Consider the following 18,583-nt stretch of genomic DNA (forward strand, 5'->3'; position numbering starts at 1 on the left):
GGCAGTCGACTACGGCTCCTTTCGATCGATTATTCGACTAGTCGAGGTCAGACCTACTTTCTAGAGAGAGAGAGAGAGAGAGAGAGAGAGAGACGTTGATTGGCTGGCTGAATTACTTTTTGGACTGATTGACTGACCAAATGACTAGTTTCCAGGACATCAGAGGGGAGACTGAAAACAATGGCCTTTAGCCACAAGCTCTTCTCTATTCTACTACTACTACTAGACTAAGACAAAGACACAAGGGAATCACACGTTGGCAAGCGTGCTACTGATTTGAAAACCATTCATTCATATCATCACGTATATATATATATATTTTACGTTTCAGTACCATGAATGAAAATGTGTCGGATCTCCATTATGTGATTCTAAATCCAATTTCGGTTAGAACGATCGATGCAGCACTGTCCTATGCGGTACTCTAGTAGCCACAGCGCTGAGGTGAAGTGAGAGAGGTGGTTCTGACCTGGCTGGTGAAGTGAGAGAGAGGTTCTGACCTGGCTGGTGAAGTGAGAGAGAGAGAGGTTCTGACCTGGCTGGTGAAGTGAGAGAGAGAGAGGTTCTGACCTGGCTGGTGAACGCAAAAAAATTTACGAACTAAAACTAAAACAAACTAAAACAAAAAAATACGAAAAAAAACGCAAAAAAATACAAAAAACGAATGCAAAAAAATGAACGAACTAAAACGAAAACGCAAAAAAACGAACTAAAAAAAAGAATGCAAAAAAATTTTACGAACTAAAACGAAAACGCAAAAAAACAAACTAAAAAAAAAGAATGCAAAAAAAATTTACGAACTAAAACGAAAAAGTACGCAAAAAATTAACGAACTAAAACAAAAACACATTAAAACAAAAAAAAACGCAAACAAAAAACGCAAAAAAATTACAAAAAAACACCGCAAAAAAACGAACACAAAAAAACGCAAAAAAACGCAAAAAATTAACAAAAAAAACCTACGCAAAAAAAGAATGCAAAAAGATTTACGAACTAAAACGAAAACGAATGCAAAAAAATAACGAAAATAAAACAAAAAAACGAACGCAAAAAAATAACGCAAAAAAATAACAAAAAAAAAAGAACGAACTAAAACTAAAACGAACGAACTAAACGAACTAAAACAAAGTGAGAGAAAGGTTCTGACCGGGCTGGTGAAGTGAGAGAGAGGTTCTGACCTGGCTGGTGAAGTGAGAGAGAGAGAGGTTCTGACCTGGCTGGTGAAGTGAGAGAGAGAGGTTCTGACCTGGCTGGTGAAGTGAGAGAGAGGTTCTGACCTGGCTGGTGAAGTGAGAGAGAGAGAGAGGTTCTGACCTGGCTGGTGAAGTGAGAGAGAGAGGTTCTGACCTGGCTGGTGAAGTGAGAGAGAGAGAGGTTCTGACCTGGCTGGTGAATTGAGAGAGAGGTTCTGACCTGGCTGGTGAAGTGAGAGAGAGAGAGGTTCTGACCTGGCTGGTGAAGTGAGAAAGAGAGAGGTTCTGACCTGGCTGGTGAAGTGAGAGAGAGAGAGGTTCTGACCTGGCTGGTGAAGTGAGAGAGAGAGAGGTTCTGACCTGGCTGGTGAAGTGAGAGAGAGAGAGGTTCTGACCTGGCTGGTGAAGTGAGAGAGAGGTTCTGACCTGGCTGGTGAAGTGAGAGAGAGAGAGGTACTGACCTGGCTGGTGAAGTGAGAGAGAGAGAGGTTCTGACCTGGCTGGTGAAGTGAGAGAGAGAGGTTCTGACCTGGCTGGTGAAGTGAGAGAGAGAGGTTCTGACCTGGCTGGTGAAGTGAGAGAGAGAGAGGTTCTGACCTGGCTGGTGAAGTGAGAGAGAGAGAGAGGTTCTGACCTGGCTGGTGAAGTGAGAGAGAGGTTCTGACCTGGCTGGTGAAGAGAGAGAGAGAGAGGTACTGACCTGGCTGGTGAAGTGAGAGAGAGGTACTGACCTGGCTGGTGAAGTGAGAGAGAGAGAGGTACTGACCTGGCTGGTGAAGAGAGAGAGAGAGAGGTACTGACCTGGCTGGTGAAGTGAGAGAGAGAGAGGTTCTGACCTGGCTGGTGAAGTGAGAGAGAGAGAGGTTCTGACCTGGCTGGTGAAGAGAGAGAGAGAGAGGCTCTGACCTGGCTGGTGAAGAGAGAGAGAGAGAGGTACTGACCTGGCTGGTGAAGTGAGAGAGAGAGAGGTTCTGACCTGGCTGGTGAAGTGAGAGAGAGAGAGGTTCTGACCTGGCTGGTGAAGTGAGAGAGAGAGGTTCTGACCTGGCTGGTGAAGTGAGAGAGAGAGAGAGGTTCTGACCTGGCTGGTGAAGTGAGAGAGAGAGAGAGGTTCTGACCTGGCTGGTGAAGTGAGAGAGAGAGAGGTTCTGACCTGGCTGGTGAAGTGAGAGAGAGGTTCTGACCTGGCTGGTGAAGTGAGAGAGAGGTGGTTCTGACCTGGCTGGTGAAGTGAGAGAGAGAGAGGTTCTGACCTGGCTGGTGAAGTGAGAGAGAGGTTCTGACCTGGCTGGTGAAGAGAGAGAGAGAGAGGTTCTGACCTGGCTGGTGAAGTGAGAGAGAGGCTCTGACCTGGCTGGTGAAGTGAGAGAGAGAGAGGTTCTGACCTGGCTGGTGAAGTGAGCGTGGTACTGACCTGGCTGGCAGGGGTCTAGTGGTGCTGAGGTGAGGTGAGGTTAAGTGAAGGTGGTGGTACTGACCTGGCTGGCGGGGGTCTGGTGCCCCACTACAGACTCGTAGGGAGGAGGCAGGTCTGACGGGTACAGGGTCCCGGGGCTGTTGATGGGCACCCCGTAGATGGCACTGAACGGAGAGTGCGGGAAGTCCAGGTGCAGAGCCCTGTCAAGGAGACCAAACAGCACAAGGTCTCTGAGGTAGAATCAAACCAAGTGTGTCATTCTAGTGTCTCTAGATCCCATGGCGCCGGACGGATCCGCGCAAAGCGCTCGTCTGGTAATGGTAAAGCCGGTCCACGGGTTCAATTCCCACTCCTCCCGGGCAGCGTGTCGAAGTGTCCTCTCTAGCGAGACACTTAACCCCCTAACTGCTCCCGATGAGCAGGTCGGCACCTTGCACGGTCGCCTCCGCCGTCGGTGTGTGAATGTGTGAGTGAACGGGTGAATGTGAGGAACAACATTCTAAAGGGTTTTGGATCAAAATAATGGTGCTACATAAAAAAGCACCATTCCCCATTTATGTTTCCATGGGAATCGTCACTTTTTGGCCTAGCTGCAAAGCCATAACTGATTTTAAACGTTTTTTTTAATGAACCTATCCCGTATATTTTTTTTAATTTATTTTTTGTATCTCTCTTTCTCCGATTTTTCTCTGTTTTCTCCCCGTCCCAATTTAGTCGTTATGCCAATTCCCCCCCTCCCCTACCTGGTTGTTGTGTGCATGTTCTCCTACTGGTCGGTACAAGGGAACCCTGAAGTATCCGCACGCTTCCTCCGACACGTGCGGCGACAGCCAGTGGCTCTCTTCTCACCTGGCAGCGAGGGCTCTCATTGGTGAAGTGTAACGCGTGGGAGGTCACGCTGCCTTCCTCAAGTCCTGCCTCCGCTGAGCAGGCGCCCAGACCTGACCTGTAGGCGTCGCTGTCCACAACGCCAGTTTTCCACCCACGGCTTCCCTCCCCCTAACCCAGCCAAACGAGTTAGTATAGCGATCAGCCCAAGCCAAGACTCCGGGAGTCGAGACCGCAGCCTCTTGCATTGGTGACGAGCGCAATCTCCGCTACGCCACCTGACCGCCCCCGAACCTATCCCTTATCTTAACGCTACCCTTAATCACTCCCACCACTTACTATCCCTTATCTTAACGCCAACCTTAAAAGAACACGCCGACATTTTGGGAAATTAGCTTATCGTCTTCTCCAGAGAGAGACAAGAAGATAGATACCAGTTTCCTCTCTGTGCGTTCAGTAGAAAGCTATCCGGCTGCACGTTAGCCTAGCTTAGCACAATGAATGGAAGCGGACATGACCGGTTAGCCTGCGGGAGAGGTGTTAGTTGGACAATGCCTAGGCTTACCGGTCATGTCCGCTTCCATTCAACCCAAAATGTTGCTGTGTTCCTTTAATCCCTCCCACCACCTAAACATTAACAATAAATGTAGAAACCTCCTTCCCAGCTATGGGATCCAGACACTACCTTCCAAACAGCTATTTTTATCCATTTTGGAAAACAATTTTTAAATTCATTAGTTGATATCTAAAAAAAAAACTGCAGGTGATTGCATCCACAGAGATGCAACGTTGATCTTGTTGTAACTAAAGGTCACTGAAGCGATGGGTAAGTCTGCCAACACGGCTCAGGGAGTATGAAAGATAAATTTAATTTAAATCAAACTTAACTTCTAAAAAAGTTAAAATCTTGGTTGAGAGATGGTCAAGTGTGCGACCATTTTCACTGAGGGGTTGTAATGTATTTGAATGTATTGTAATGTATTTTACCAGCAGGCTTGTAACCTACTGATTCCTACTGGGTTTTAATTATTGTACTGTGCTTTAATTATTGTAGTGCTCGTGACACCTGCCCCAGAGACTACGGTTGAAAATTTGCCAATCTGGCTAAACGGGCATATTTACAGTAATGTTCCTTAATATGCACTGTCTCTGTATTTTAAACCAAAGAGAAAAAGAAGAAGAGATTGACGTCAATAATGTCCCAGCAGCAAGCTTTACCTTCATCATGCCATGCAATCATTTCATAAGAGTAGATGCTACTTCAGAAGATGGATATCTTATTATGGAATATAAATCTCGAAACACCGATTCCTGGAGAGGATTGAGACGGGCAGCGACGACAGCCAATACATAATTGTCCACAGATCTCGGCTCTCCGATACAGCAGGGGAGGATATTGATATTATTCTCCGTCGAAGCGCGCATCCTTATAAAACATGAGCTGCATACAGGACTAGTAAAGAGAGACACACAAATATCCCTGACACTCCACGCGCGACACACTGGATTAGTCCATACTCACCAGCTGTGTTTCATACGGTGCCAATTAACCACGAGCGGTCATGCAAGCTGTCATATCTTTTAATTACAGTCCCACTCGCCCGTGAAGTGGCCGGGGATGAAATGCGACCCGAGCGGTTTCCACCAATCATCCCTGGCCTGATGATGTCATGACACATCGCCGGGGTGGGGGGGGGGGGGGGGTACACGCCACTCTATAAAGGCTTCTTCAGGCTTGTTTATATATAAGGCCTAATTGACAAGCAGACATGGCTCTCTGCCAAACAGCTACATCAGCAGCACACACACACACACACACACACACACGCACACACGCACACACGCGCACACAGATACACAGTCTCTCTCTCTGAGCACTGGAGGAAATAGATGAGATGTTGTCCATGGAGGGAGGTTCAGGGGAAGGAAGGATCAATGGATCTTTAACAACAGCTAAGAATCATGGATGTCACTGTTGCTTAACGAGGGGAAACCTTCCGGGCTGTGGCCCCCGCCGGTGATACTGCATGACTGTGCTGCTGATCAGTCAAATGTGCACGACACGCTCCCTCCAGCCGGACCCACTGCTGCTTAACGTGCTGCTGCATTCGGATCGGTCGGTCCATGGATATCAATGACGCTTTTGGAAATAAGCTCATCGGCCATATGTGATCTGGTACACGGTTAATGGTCGATCGATTTGTCACGGTTTTGCTCTACCTACCAAATAAATATGTTGTGTTGTTGAATCTAGTAACCAAAGCAACAAGGCTGAATGACTATCTGATCAGTAGATTATTTTGAACCCATAGTCACTGCATTACTCCCTGCATCAGATCTAACTAACATTACTCCCTGCATCAGATCTAACTAACGTTACTCCCTGCATCAGATCTAACTAACATTACTCCCTGCATCAGATCTAACTAACATTACTCCCTGCATCAGATCTAACTAACATTACTCCCTGCATCAGATCTAACTAACATTACTCCCTGCATCAGATCTAACTAACATTACACCCTGCATCAGATCTAACTAACATTACTCCCTGCATCAGATCTAACTAACATTACTCCCTGCATCAGATCTAACTAACATTACACCCTGCATCAGATCTAACTAACATTACTCCCTGCATCAGATCGAACTAATGTTACTCTCTGCATCAGATCTAACTAACATTACTCCCTGCATCAGATCTAACTAACGTTACTCCCTGCATCAGATCTAACTAACATTACTCCCTGCATCAGATCTAACTAACATTACTCCCTCCATCAGATCTAACTAACATTACTCCCTGCATCAGATCTAACTAACATTACTCCCTGCGTCAGATCTAACTAACATTACTCCCTGCATCAGATCTAACTACAGTATAGCATTACTCCCTGCATCAGATCTAACTACAGTAGCATTACACCCTGCATCAGATCTAACTAACGTTACTCCCTGCATCAGATCTAACTAACATTACTCCCTGCATCAGATCTAACTAACGTTACTCCCTGCATCAGATCTAACTAACATTACTCCCTGCATCAGATCTAACTAACATTACTCCCTGCATCAGATCTAACTAACATTACTCCCTGCATCAGATCTAACTAACATTACTCCCTGCATCAGATCTAACTAACATTACACCCTGCATCAGATCTAACTAACATTACTCCCTGCATCAGATCTAACTAACATTACTCCCTGCATCAGATCTAACTAACATTACACCCTGCATCAGATCTAACTAACATTACTCCCTGCATCAGATCGAACTAACGTTACTCCCTGCATCAGATCTAACTAACATTACTCCCTGCATCAGATCTAACTAACGTTACTCCCTGCATCAGATCTAACTAACATTACTCCCTGCATCAGATCTAACTAACATTACTCCCTGCATCAGATCTAACTAACATTACTCCCTGCATCAGATCTAACTAACATTACTCCCTGCGTCAGATCTAACTAACATTACTCCCTGCATCAGATCTAACTACAGTATAGCATTACTCCCTGCATCAGATCTAACTAACATTACTCCCTGCATCAGATCTAACTAACATTACTCCCTGCATCAGATCTAACTAACATTACTCCCTGCATCAGATCTAACTACAGTAGCATTACACCCTGCATCAGATCTAACTAACGTTACTCCCTGCATCAGATCTAACTAACATTACTCCATGCATCAGATCTAACTAACATTACTCCCTGCATCAGATCTAACTAACATTACTCCCTGCATCAGATCTAACTAACATTACACCCTGCATCAGATCTAACTAACATTACTCCCTGCATCAGATCTAACTAACATTACTCCCTGCATCAGATCTAACTAACATTACACCCTGCATCAGATCTAACTAACATTACACCCTGCATCAGATCTAACTAACATTACTCCCTGCATCAGATCTAACTAACATTACTCCCTGCATCAGATCTAACTAACATTACACCCTGCATCAGATCTAACTAACATTACACCCTGCATCAGATCTAACTAACATTACTCCCTGCATCAGATCTAACTAACGTTACTCCCCGCATCAGATCTAACTAACATTACTCCCTGCATCAGATCTAACTAACATTACTCCCTGCATCAGATCTAACTAACATTACTCCCTGCATCAGATCTAACTAACATTACTCCCTGCATCAGATCTAACTAACATTACTCCCTGCATCAGATCTAACTAACATTACTCCCTGCATCAGATCTAACTAACATTACTCCCTGCATCAGATCTAACTAACGTTACTCCCTGCATCAGATCTAACTAACATTACTCCCTGCATCAGATCTAACTAACGTTACTCCCTGCATCAGATCTAACTAACATTACTCCCTGCATCAGATCTAACTAACATTACTCCCTGCATCAGATCTAACTAACATTACTCCCTGCATCAGATCTAACTAACATTACTCCCTGCGTCAGATCTAACTAACATTACTCCCTGCATCAGATCTAACTACAGTAGCATTACTCCCTGCATCAGATCTAACTAACATTACTCCCTGCATCAGATCTAACTAACATTACTCCCTGCATCAGATCTAACTAACATTACTCCCTGCATCAGATCTAACTACAGTAGCATTACACCCTGCATCAGATCTAACTAACGTTACTCCCTGCATCAGATCTAACTAACATTACTCCCTGCATCAGATCTAACTAACATTACTCCCTGCATCAGATCTAACTAACATTACTCCCTGCATCAGATCTAACTAACATTACACCCTGCATCAGATCTAACTAACATTACTCCCTGCATCAGATCTAACTAACGTTACTCCCCGCATCAGATCTAACTAACATTACTCCCTGCATCAGATCTAACTAACATTACTCCCTGCATCAGATCTAACTAACATTACTCCCTGCATCAGATCTAACTAACATTACTCCCTGCATCAGATCTAACTAACATTACTCCCTGCATCAGATCTAACTAACATTACTCCCTGCATCAGATCTAACTAACATTATCCACACCGAGTCTGACTTCAGAGCGGGCGAAAGCGCACAGAGGAATTGGAACAGCTGTAAATGCTATAGTCTATATGTGAAGTCAGTCCCCGTTTGAAGATTTTTTTTTTTTTTAAAGATTTCCAGTTCCAGTGTTCTATTGTCCATTTTAATAATAATAAATAATAATGTAGGACCTGTTGCAGAGGTCTTTATTCGGCATGCAACAACACTCAATGTTTTAGCGGTACACACAGCGGTTAGTTTTGAGCACACACACCGGAACACACACGCATGCATTGTCTCTTTAGAATCGCCGATGCGATTCGTCTCTGCGATTAACCCATCCCGTCGTCCTTCCCCCCCAAGGGCAGCCGGGAGCAGACAGGCGTCAACGTGAGCCGCGCCAGGGGACCAATCCAAGTGCTCCTGTCCGTCTTCGTCAAGGACGCCACAGCGTTAGCGATCTGTTGTTGTGCATGTTTTTCCATTGGGTTTATCTTATCGGGGGGGAAACCCTTGCGAGCACGGGGAGAACATGCAAACTCCACACAGAAAGGCCTGGGAGATACCCCACCTGGGTACCTGGCATCATGGAAACCTGGTCCCCAAGCGGGAATCGAACCCTGGACCTTCTTTGCATGTATAACCAGTTATTATATAATTAATTAGAATGTTAGAATTCATTTTAGAATGATGAAATCAGTGTGACTGTACTCCTGAAAAAGTATAGTAATATGGTTTAGTTGTATTGGGATACAGACACATTAGCTGGTTGAACAACATCTATATGTGTGGTAATAATGCAGATATTGAGTGTATTTCTGTGAAAAAGCGCGTGGCGCACGCCTCTGAATCCAACCAAAGCGATAAAATTCGCTTCCCGCCCGCCCGCGCGCGGCCGGTGTGAACAGCGACGCCTGTTAACATGGGAGCGAAAGTGAAGCGCTGATCGCCCGCCCACCTCACGCCTTGCGCCCGGTGGGGTTTGGGCTGTCAGGATAACAGGGAGAACACCAGGTGCAGAGTCTTTGATCTATGTATTCCCCTGTATCATCTGTTACACAGTCTGCCTCGGTTTGAAACAGCGGGGGGGGAAGACGCACCACAGGTGTCACAGGTGACTGCATCAAACAAAGAGAGACAGGTGTGAAAGGTGACGCTGTGTGATTCATGCACCTGTCATGTTGGTGTCCGTAGGAACAGCCTCTGATGTGCCTCTATATGTAGTCTCTCGTTTGATCCAGCTTCGGACAAACCCGAGAGCAAGGCCCTGTGACTAAAGAGTAACATCATGGATGTAGCCAGAAATGAGGAGCTATGCTTCTATGCTTTGCCTCTTTGGTTTCTTGGTACTTCATCATAATTCGTGCCCCCCCCCCCCCCCCCCCCAAGCTGAAGCGCTAACACTTTTTATAATCAATATTCAATGAAAGGGAGCCTCTAATTGAGGGACAAACATGCTCTTTGAACTTACATAGTTGGCTTACAAAGTTGTTTTGTGTAGTCGAAACACACATTTAGTTTTTGTAGAAAGATGTATGCGCTGCTGGCGCAACAAAACCTTGTAACTCCAAAAACCCAACTTTTCAGCAGATGAAAAAAAGGAACACGGATTTGAGGGCGAATAGGGTTACGAGGTTTAGACAGATGATTGGTTAAATGCTTTCCCATTGTGTAGACTTTGTAAAACCACACACACACATGGAGGATGATCTACTGAGTTGATAAAATAAAAAAATAAAAAAATAAGAGTTACAAGGTTTTGTTCTGCCTGCAGCAGCGTTATGTATTTGTCATGCATGTGGTCCGCTTCTCTGCACTGTCGATTCCCAGTAAGTAAGCCTATGGTTTCCCTCGGTTGGTGGTAGGCTATGTACCAAGTCTCAGATAGCTAGAGAATTGGTATATGGATAAAAGAGACTCCTCCCTTGTGTATTGACACGTTCTCCTCCAGTTCTGCTCCGAAAAGGGTAGTTGAATGGTTGTCATAGAAACAAGGGTCCTTTACAACATTGTCAAACATGCACTGCCTGTCATTCTAAGGCAGGGGTCAGCAACCTTAGGCACGAGTGCCACCATTGGCACACAGTATCTTAACCAATGGCACGCTAGCAAGTGTGTAAGAGAGGAACCTTTTTGGAGATGTTGAAGTGTCCTCTCATCCCCTAGCCGAGTTACCTCTTTCACAGCCGTTGGCAGCTGCACAGCCTGTTATTTATGGTAGTTTGACTGATATACCAGGGATATTTCAGGGTCGGAGCCAATCAGAAGGGTCAGTCTGTTGTTGTCTGTTGTTGCTTGCAGAACATTGAGTGTTAAATGCCATTTTGAGACCAAACACGAGAAGAAATTAGGCAGACAAGGCAAGCAAGCATCTCATAAAGATGGCAGCATTCTTGTATAGTGCTCTTATATAATTATGAGAGGAAAATGGTTATTACAACTATTGCTATGCACATTGCCTACATAAATGGAATAGAATTACAGATCTGTCGGAGATACAAATTTGTATGTGGTGTCACAATTTAACTTAATGTTAACCTTAATGTTAACAAGAACATTTTAAAATGCCACTTTGAATCAAAAAGGTTGCTAAGGGCACTGGCTAAATTACCATTCAAAACTGTTGATTCTATCCATTCAAGGTCTGTGGATAGCCTTGGGTCAAAGATCAATTCATTCACCAGAATTAACATCCCCTTGTCGACACATACTGTACGCTTTGGGGTGCCCTGCGTGCCCTGTGACCCCCGCATGGTGTCTCTTTTAGACTGTACTTAACAAAGTCTTCAAGAAAGTATATACCCCATATTAAAATAGTTAAAAATCAGTATTGTGGCTTTAAAATATGAATATACACAATAATCCAATTTACAAAAAATTTGATCATTTGAAAACACTGTTCATCTGAAAACTTAACACATTCGCGGCCATTCGATTTTTCCCCATCTAGCTGTAGCTGCTGGGCCAGCTTTCCATTACATAGTTTCACTGTGCGTCACCTTGTTTGTAGAGCTAAATCTATATTTAATATTTTAGCTATGGATACAATACCATGGTCATTTGACAGTAACTATCTTCTGTTCAAGATGCAAAAAAATAATAAATCCCGTTATCCCGTGGTGAATATAAGTATAATTTTTGGAATGATCCAGGCTAATTCCTGGGAGGCCGGCTACAGGGCGCAACGTGAATTCTACTAAAACCATTGGCGTTTCGTCCCTGGACACTCTACTATTTTCAAATCAAATCTATATAATAGGTATTGTTTCATCATGAATACATGAAAAGGGGGGGGGGGTCGTTTCTTATTATTTGATTGCCAGTAACGCCATTCGTTATTACCACAACACACGCCGATCAGGGGGATGGGTATGATAACCTTGCACGATCAAGCTGAAATTGACGTCAGATTGTCCTTACCTGTGGTTAGTGGTATTCCAAAAAGAATATTCCAATTATTTGATCGCCATCTGGTCCATCCTATGTCCATCTGGTCGACAACATAACCCACCACAACATATGGATCGGGGGTCCCGAAAACGATTCAATGCGATCGGGTGAAGCCCTAGGTTTCCCATTTCTAGAAAAATCCGCCCGAAGCGGTTTAAACGTAGCACCCGGTCTGGAACACGGTTTACTGCACTCTCGATACTGCCTACTAGCAGGATCTGGCCGGTACTGCACCTTCGGAGTCCCAGTATGCCTTTTAACGGCAACATACAGGTCCCTGACATTGAATAGGATATTAAAATCGGAAAAAAAGGGAAAACGATCCAAAAACCTATATATATACTATTTATATACGTATATATAAAATGGATATACGTTTTTATATGGATTTTTGGCCATTAACCTTTGGCACCCAATAACGTATCGTGGTTGGCCGCGAAAGTGTTAAAGGGAACAACGGCCATAAAAAAAGGTATATTTTATGGGGTACTACAACATTAGAAGGAACTTAGAAAGAAGCTGTATTCAGGCGCATTCATCGAGAATCTCATGGACTAACATCACCGGGCAGCTCGACAAGGAAATTAATGGAGTGTGAAATTACAGAAATTTTTACTTAAAATATATATTCAATAATAGGCTGAGAACCATTTTCTGATGGAAGATGAAAAGCTTCTAACCCAGGGCAGATATATTACGTTTCTGAATCTGTGCCTATTGATTTTGTGAGCTCACCACCAAAGGGAAGCCAGGGCATCAATCAGTACAGTCATGGGCTCGTTTTACTGCACGGTCGTGGCTTGATATACGTCGTACACAGCGCTGAATTGAATTGATTGATTGATTGAATTGATTGATTAATTGATCGGTCGAACAGATGGTAAGCATGCATCTGACTTGTAAACAAAAAGCAAATGGTCATGACGGGATGGGTTTGGGGGGGTTATTATTATTATTATTATTATTATTATTATTATTATTATTATTATTATTATTATTATTGTTATTATTATTATTATTATTATTATTATTATTATTATTATTATTATTATTATTATTATTTTTTTTTTTTTTTTTTTTTTTTGTCAACGGTGGTTGGTGCAGGGGTTATGGGGTAGGATTTTCTATTTTAAATGAGGCAAGGGGCAAGCCAATGAGTGTAATTGGCAAATAATTAAAATTATGTTTTATGTGCATTGTATGCCTGTACCTGTGCCTTTTCTTCCAAAAATGAAAAAAATATATATGAAAAAAAAAGAAAAGAAAAAAAGCAAATGGTCAAATGTACGAGAGCGCCGCTAGTGTTAGGGTTAGTCTGATGTAGCCTGTGTGCTCCAACCACCAGCCCTCTGTCTGCACCACTAGTCTGATGTAGCCTGTGTGCTCCAACCACCAGCCCTCTGTCTGCACCACTAGTCTGATGGAGCCTGTGTCCTCCAACTACCAGCCCTCTGTCTGCTCCACTAGTCTGATGGAGCCTGTGTCCTCCAACCACCAGCCCTCTGTCTGCACCACTAGTCTGCTGTAGCCTGTGTCCTCCAACCACCAGCCCTCTGTCTGCTCCACTAGTCTGATGTAGCCTGTGTGCTCCAACTACCAGCCCTCTGTCTGCACCACTAGTCTGATGTAGCCTGTGTGCTCCAACCACCAGCCCTCTGTCTGCACCACTAGTCTGATCATTGTAGCCTGTGTGCTCCAACCACCAGGCCTCTGTCTGCACCACTAGTCTGATGTAGCCTGTGTACTCCAACCACCAGCCCTCTGTCTGCACCACTAGTCTGATGTAGCCTGTGTGCTCCAACCACCAGCCCTCTGTCTGCACCACTAGTCTGATGTAGCCTGTGTCCTCCAACCACCAGCCCTCTGTCTGCACCACTAGTCTGATGTAGCCTGTGTGCTCCAACCACCAGCCCTCTGTCTGCACCACTAGTGTGATGTAGCCTGTGTCCTCCAACTACCAGCCCTCTGTCTGCACCACTAGTCTGATGGAGCCTGTGTCCTCCAACCAGCAGCCCTCTGTCTGCACCACTAGTCTGATGTAGCCTGTGTACTCCAACCACCAGCCCTCTGTCTGCACCACTAGTCTGATGTAGCCTGTGTCCTCCAACCACCAGCCCTCTGTCTGCACCACTAGTCTGATGTAGCCTGTGTCCTCCAACCACCAGCCCTCTGTCTGCACCACTAGTCTGCTGTAGCCTGTGTGCTCCAACCACCAGCCCTCTGTCTGCACCACTAGTCTGATGTAGCCTGTGTACTCCAACCACCAGCCCTCTGTCTGCACCACTAGTCTGATGTAGCCTGTGTCCTCCAACCACCAGCCCTCTGTCTGCACCACTAGTCTGATGTAGCCTGTGTCCTCCAACCACCACCAGCCCTCTGTCTGCACCACTAGTCTGCTGTAGCCTGTGTCCTCCAACCAGCAGCCCTCTGTCTGCACCACTAGTCTGCTGTAGCCTGTGTGCTCCAACCACCAGCCCTCTGTCTGCACCACTAGTCTGATGTAGCCTGTGTCCTCCAACCACCAGCCCTCTGTCTGCACCACTAGTCTGATGTAGCCTGTGTCCTCCAACCACCAGCCCTCTGTCTGCACCACTAGTCTGATGTAGCCTGTGTACTCCAACCACCAGCCCTCTGTCTGCACCACTAGTCTGATGTAGCCTGTGTGCTCCAACTACCAGCCCTCTGTCTGCACCACTAGTCTGATGGAGTCTGTGTCCTCCAACCACCACCAGCCCTCTGTCTGCTCCACTAGTCTGATGTAGCCTGTGTCCTCCAACCACCAGCCCTCTGTCTGCTCCACTAGTCTGCTGTAGCCTGTGTCCTCCAACCACCAGCCCTCTGTCTGCTCCACTAGTCTGCTGTAGCCTGTGTCCTCCAACCACCAGCCCTCTGTCTGCTCCACTAGTCTGATGGAGCCTGTGTCCTCCAACCACCAGCCCTCTGTCTGCACCACTAGTCTGATGTAGCCTGTGTCCTCCAACCACCAGCCCTCTGCCTGCACCACTAGTCTGATGTAGCCTGTGTCCTCCAACCACCAGCCCTCTGTCTGCTCCACTAGTCTGATGTAGCCTGTGTCCTCCAACCACCAGCCCTCTGTCTGCTCCACTAGTCTGATGGAGCCTGTGTCCTCCAACCACCAGCCCTCTGTCTGCACCACTAGTCTGATGTAGCCTGTGTCCTCCAACCACCAGCCCTCTGTCTGCTCCACTAGTCTGATGGAGCCTGTGTCCTCCAACCACCAGCCCTCTGTCTGCACCACTAGTCTGATGTAGCCTGTGTCCTCCAACCACCAGCCCTCTGTCTGCACCACTAGTCTGATGTAGCCTGTGTGCTCCAACCACCAGCCCTCTGTCTGCACCACTAGTCTGATGGAGCCTGTGTCCTCCAACCACCAGCCCTCTGTCTGCACCACTAGTCTGCTGTAGCCTGTGTCCTCCAACCACCAGCCCTCTGTCTGCTCCACTAGTCTGATGGAGCCTGTGTCCTCCAACCACCAGCCCTCTGTCTGCTCCACTAGTCTGATGGAGCCTGTGTCCTCCAACCACCAGCCCTCTGTCTGCACCACTAGTCTGATGGAGCCTGTGTCCTCCAACCACCAGCCCTCTGTCTGCACCACTAGTCTGATGTAGCCTGTGTCCTCCAACCACCAGCCCTCTGTCTGCACCACTAGTCTGATGGAGCCTGTGTCCTCCAACCACCAGCCCTCTGTCTGCACCACTAGTCTGATGTAGCCTGTGTCCTCCAACCACCAGCCCTCTGTCTGCTCCACTAGTCTGATGGAGCCTGTGTCCTCCAACCACCAGCCCTCTGTCTGCACCACTAGTCTGATGTAGCCTGTGTCCTCCAACCACCAGCCCTCTGTCTGCTCCACTAGTCTGATGTAGCCTGTGTGCTCCAACCACGCAGCCCTCTGCCTGCACCCAGTGGCGTCGTTTCAGTAAAAGCCAAGGTATGGCAATTAGGGAGGGTGGGGGCGGGTGAAGGGGGGGTTTCCCCCCCCTTGGTGGATTTTTTTTGGTCAAATCAGTTGCGCAATAGTCACTTTTGGTGAGTTGTTTCTATACAATTCACTTGTATGACACAGGACTACACAAGCATTTTTTTGTATAGAAATGTGTCAACAGACTAAAGCAGGGAATATTTTGCAATTGAGCCAATTTTCCTTAGGTACGGTGTTGAGGTGTGTGTTCGACAGAATGTAGTATCAAAAACACGTTCACAAAAAGTATGGGTTACTGAATGCTGAACTGCACTGTTATAATCACTAAGCCATTGTAAGACCTTACCTGTGTCCCTGTATCACTTGTCTCTGCTGCCCTTTGACAAAAAAACGTCTGTATGTCCATTTTCCTATTATTTTTTTGACATTTTTGAGTTAGTCACCTATAGTAAAAGTCACCTAGTAAAAGTGAGATAATTGACAATATCAAAACATGCTAGGGCTGTACCGAATAGTTTGAAGCTTCGTTCATAATGTTGACATTCTAATTCTAAATCAACATAAAAAAATTGTAATTATAAATAAAAAAAAAAAAAAAATGTATTACATTTTTTTGCCAAGGTATGGCGAGTGCCATACCTTGCCATACCAAAACGACGCCCCTGCCTGCACCGTTAGTCTGATGTAGCCTATGTGTACTCCAACCACGCAGCCCTCCGCCTGCACCGCTAATTGTAATTGCACCGTCAATGTTTATTGATTGAAATGTATCGTTCGTTCCGTACGTACCTCTGTCCATCCATAGAGGGGGTGCAGGTGTACTCTGGGGGGTAATAGGGGGGTGGCGGTATAGGGGCGATGAACTCATCAAAGTCCAGGGTCTGGTGGAGGATGTTGGTGCCATGGGGCGTCATGCAGTCGGCACTCAGGGCTCGTGCCCTATGAGGCATGAACTGAAACACAAGGAAACACACACGCGTGTAAATACACACACAGTAGTACAGAGTTGGTGTCATTAACACGCATGTGTAAATACACACACAGTACAGAGTTGGTGTCATTAACACACGTGTAAATACACACACAGAACAGAGTTGGTGTCATTAACACGCGTGTAAATACACACACAGTAGCACAGAGTTGGTGTCATTAACACATGTGTAAATACACACAGAACAGAGTTGGTGTCATTAACACGCGTGTGTAAATACACACACAGTACAGAGTTGGTGTCATTAACACGCGTGTAAATACACACACAGTAGTACAGAGTTGGTGTCATAAATACCAAAGTCAGTATTGTCTATATACATACTAAATACTAAATCCTGGGTCTGTTCAAACCTACTTGACATTTATAAAAAAAAAAATGTGAATGCGTTTTATTGGAATGTATAGAGCTCTAGAATGGAATTTGGGTATCTTATTCCCAGGGATTTGGTGTTCAGTGATTTATTTGGCTAAATGCAGTGGCGGCTGGTGAAAATTGGCAAAATTTAGTTGCTAGGTCCATTTATGTTGCTCTGTGCATTTTTCAATTGGCTGCGTTGCACACTGGTCAGTGGGGCTATATTTCTAGCGCCCCAGAAGAGAGAAGGGATGACAGGACGCACAAACAATGATTTATATTTGAGATATTACACGTTATTGTGCATTTGAAACACAAACGTACTTAAAATGGGCAATTATTATTTATTTAAAAAGTGTTTATTCTATTTTTAGCGGTCGAAATCTACTATTATAGAAAAATTCAAAACCACTTTTTTTCTTCTTCTTTCCACCTGGGGGGGGGGGGGGGCCTAGCGCCCTAGCGCTCTAGCGCCCTCTATGGACCAGCCGCCACTGGCTAAATGAAAGGTCCTAAGATCACCTTGTGGTAAATTGGAGATGAGGCCCGACTCAACATTAGCAATAAGAGGAGACGTGTCCATTGTCCTTCACCTCCCTGTGAACCTGTGTGTGCGTGTGTGTGCGTGCGTGCGTGCGTGTGCACATCATGCATGCCTTTTCTGCAGTGTTGGGACTAACGCGTTACAAAGTAACGCATTACAGAAACAAAGTTACTTTTTGCCGCAACTAGTACTCTAACGCATTACTTTTGAAATTCAGTAACGCTACTTACGTTACTGAATGGTTTGTTAGTTCGTTACTGCGTTCTTTTTATGTAGATTCATAGCGAGCGTCCTTATTTCGCCTGCGTTTGTTTTGTTTACTGTAGACTGAAAGGCGCTATATAAAACGAAGTATTATTATTATTATTATTTCTTTCCGTAGCCTCATTCTGGTTTCGCACTTCTGATTGGCCACTGACGTTCTGAAAGAAATAGGCGCTCTCTACAGTAAACAACAAGAGGACGCTCGCTATGAATCTACATAATAAGAACGCAGTAATAATAACGAACTAACAAACCATTTAGCAACTACTTGGAGAGATAATTAATATACAACATGGAAACGAGATAAAGAACATGTTTGAAGGGCTGCTGGAGTCAACTGGACTAACGTTACATCTCGACCACCGCAGACTGGTGACGGTGAGTGCAATGTGTTCACTGAAACTCAAGATCAACGGATTTTGACTGTACGAAATCTGCCAGGGAATCTCATAATACTAACCAAACAATATAAATATAGTCCTTTCATGCACAATTGATATCCTAACTATTCTAACGTTGCAATGCTTTGATAACAACACTGCAAGATGGTTATGAATGAATTAATGAATGGATGAATGAATGAATGAATGAAAACT

At 45.2% G+C, this 18,583-nt stretch overlaps 1 protein-coding gene across 1 annotated transcript in view; it reads right to left on the reverse strand.

Annotated features, from left to right (window-relative positions):
• fam189a1 (family with sequence similarity 189 member A1) overlaps window positions 1–18,583 on the reverse strand; it is a gene marked incomplete at both ends in the record, with an annotated part of 77,402 nt that overhangs the window by 33,663 nt on the left and 25,156 nt on the right. Inside the window, 2 exons of the mRNA XM_084308185.1 lie at window positions 2,672–2,810; window positions 16,621–16,784. Of these exons, the coding sequence (XP_084164311.1) occupies window positions 2,672–2,810; window positions 16,621–16,784 (303 nt within the window). The remainder of the gene's footprint in view (window positions 1–2,671; window positions 2,811–16,620; window positions 16,785–18,583) is intronic.

This window comes from Notolepis coatsorum (assembly GCF_963971535.1).
Source record: "Notolepis coatsorum genome assembly, chromosome: 2".
NCBI classification, from domain to species: Eukaryota; Metazoa; Chordata; class Actinopteri; order Aulopiformes; family Paralepididae; genus Notolepis; species Notolepis coatsorum.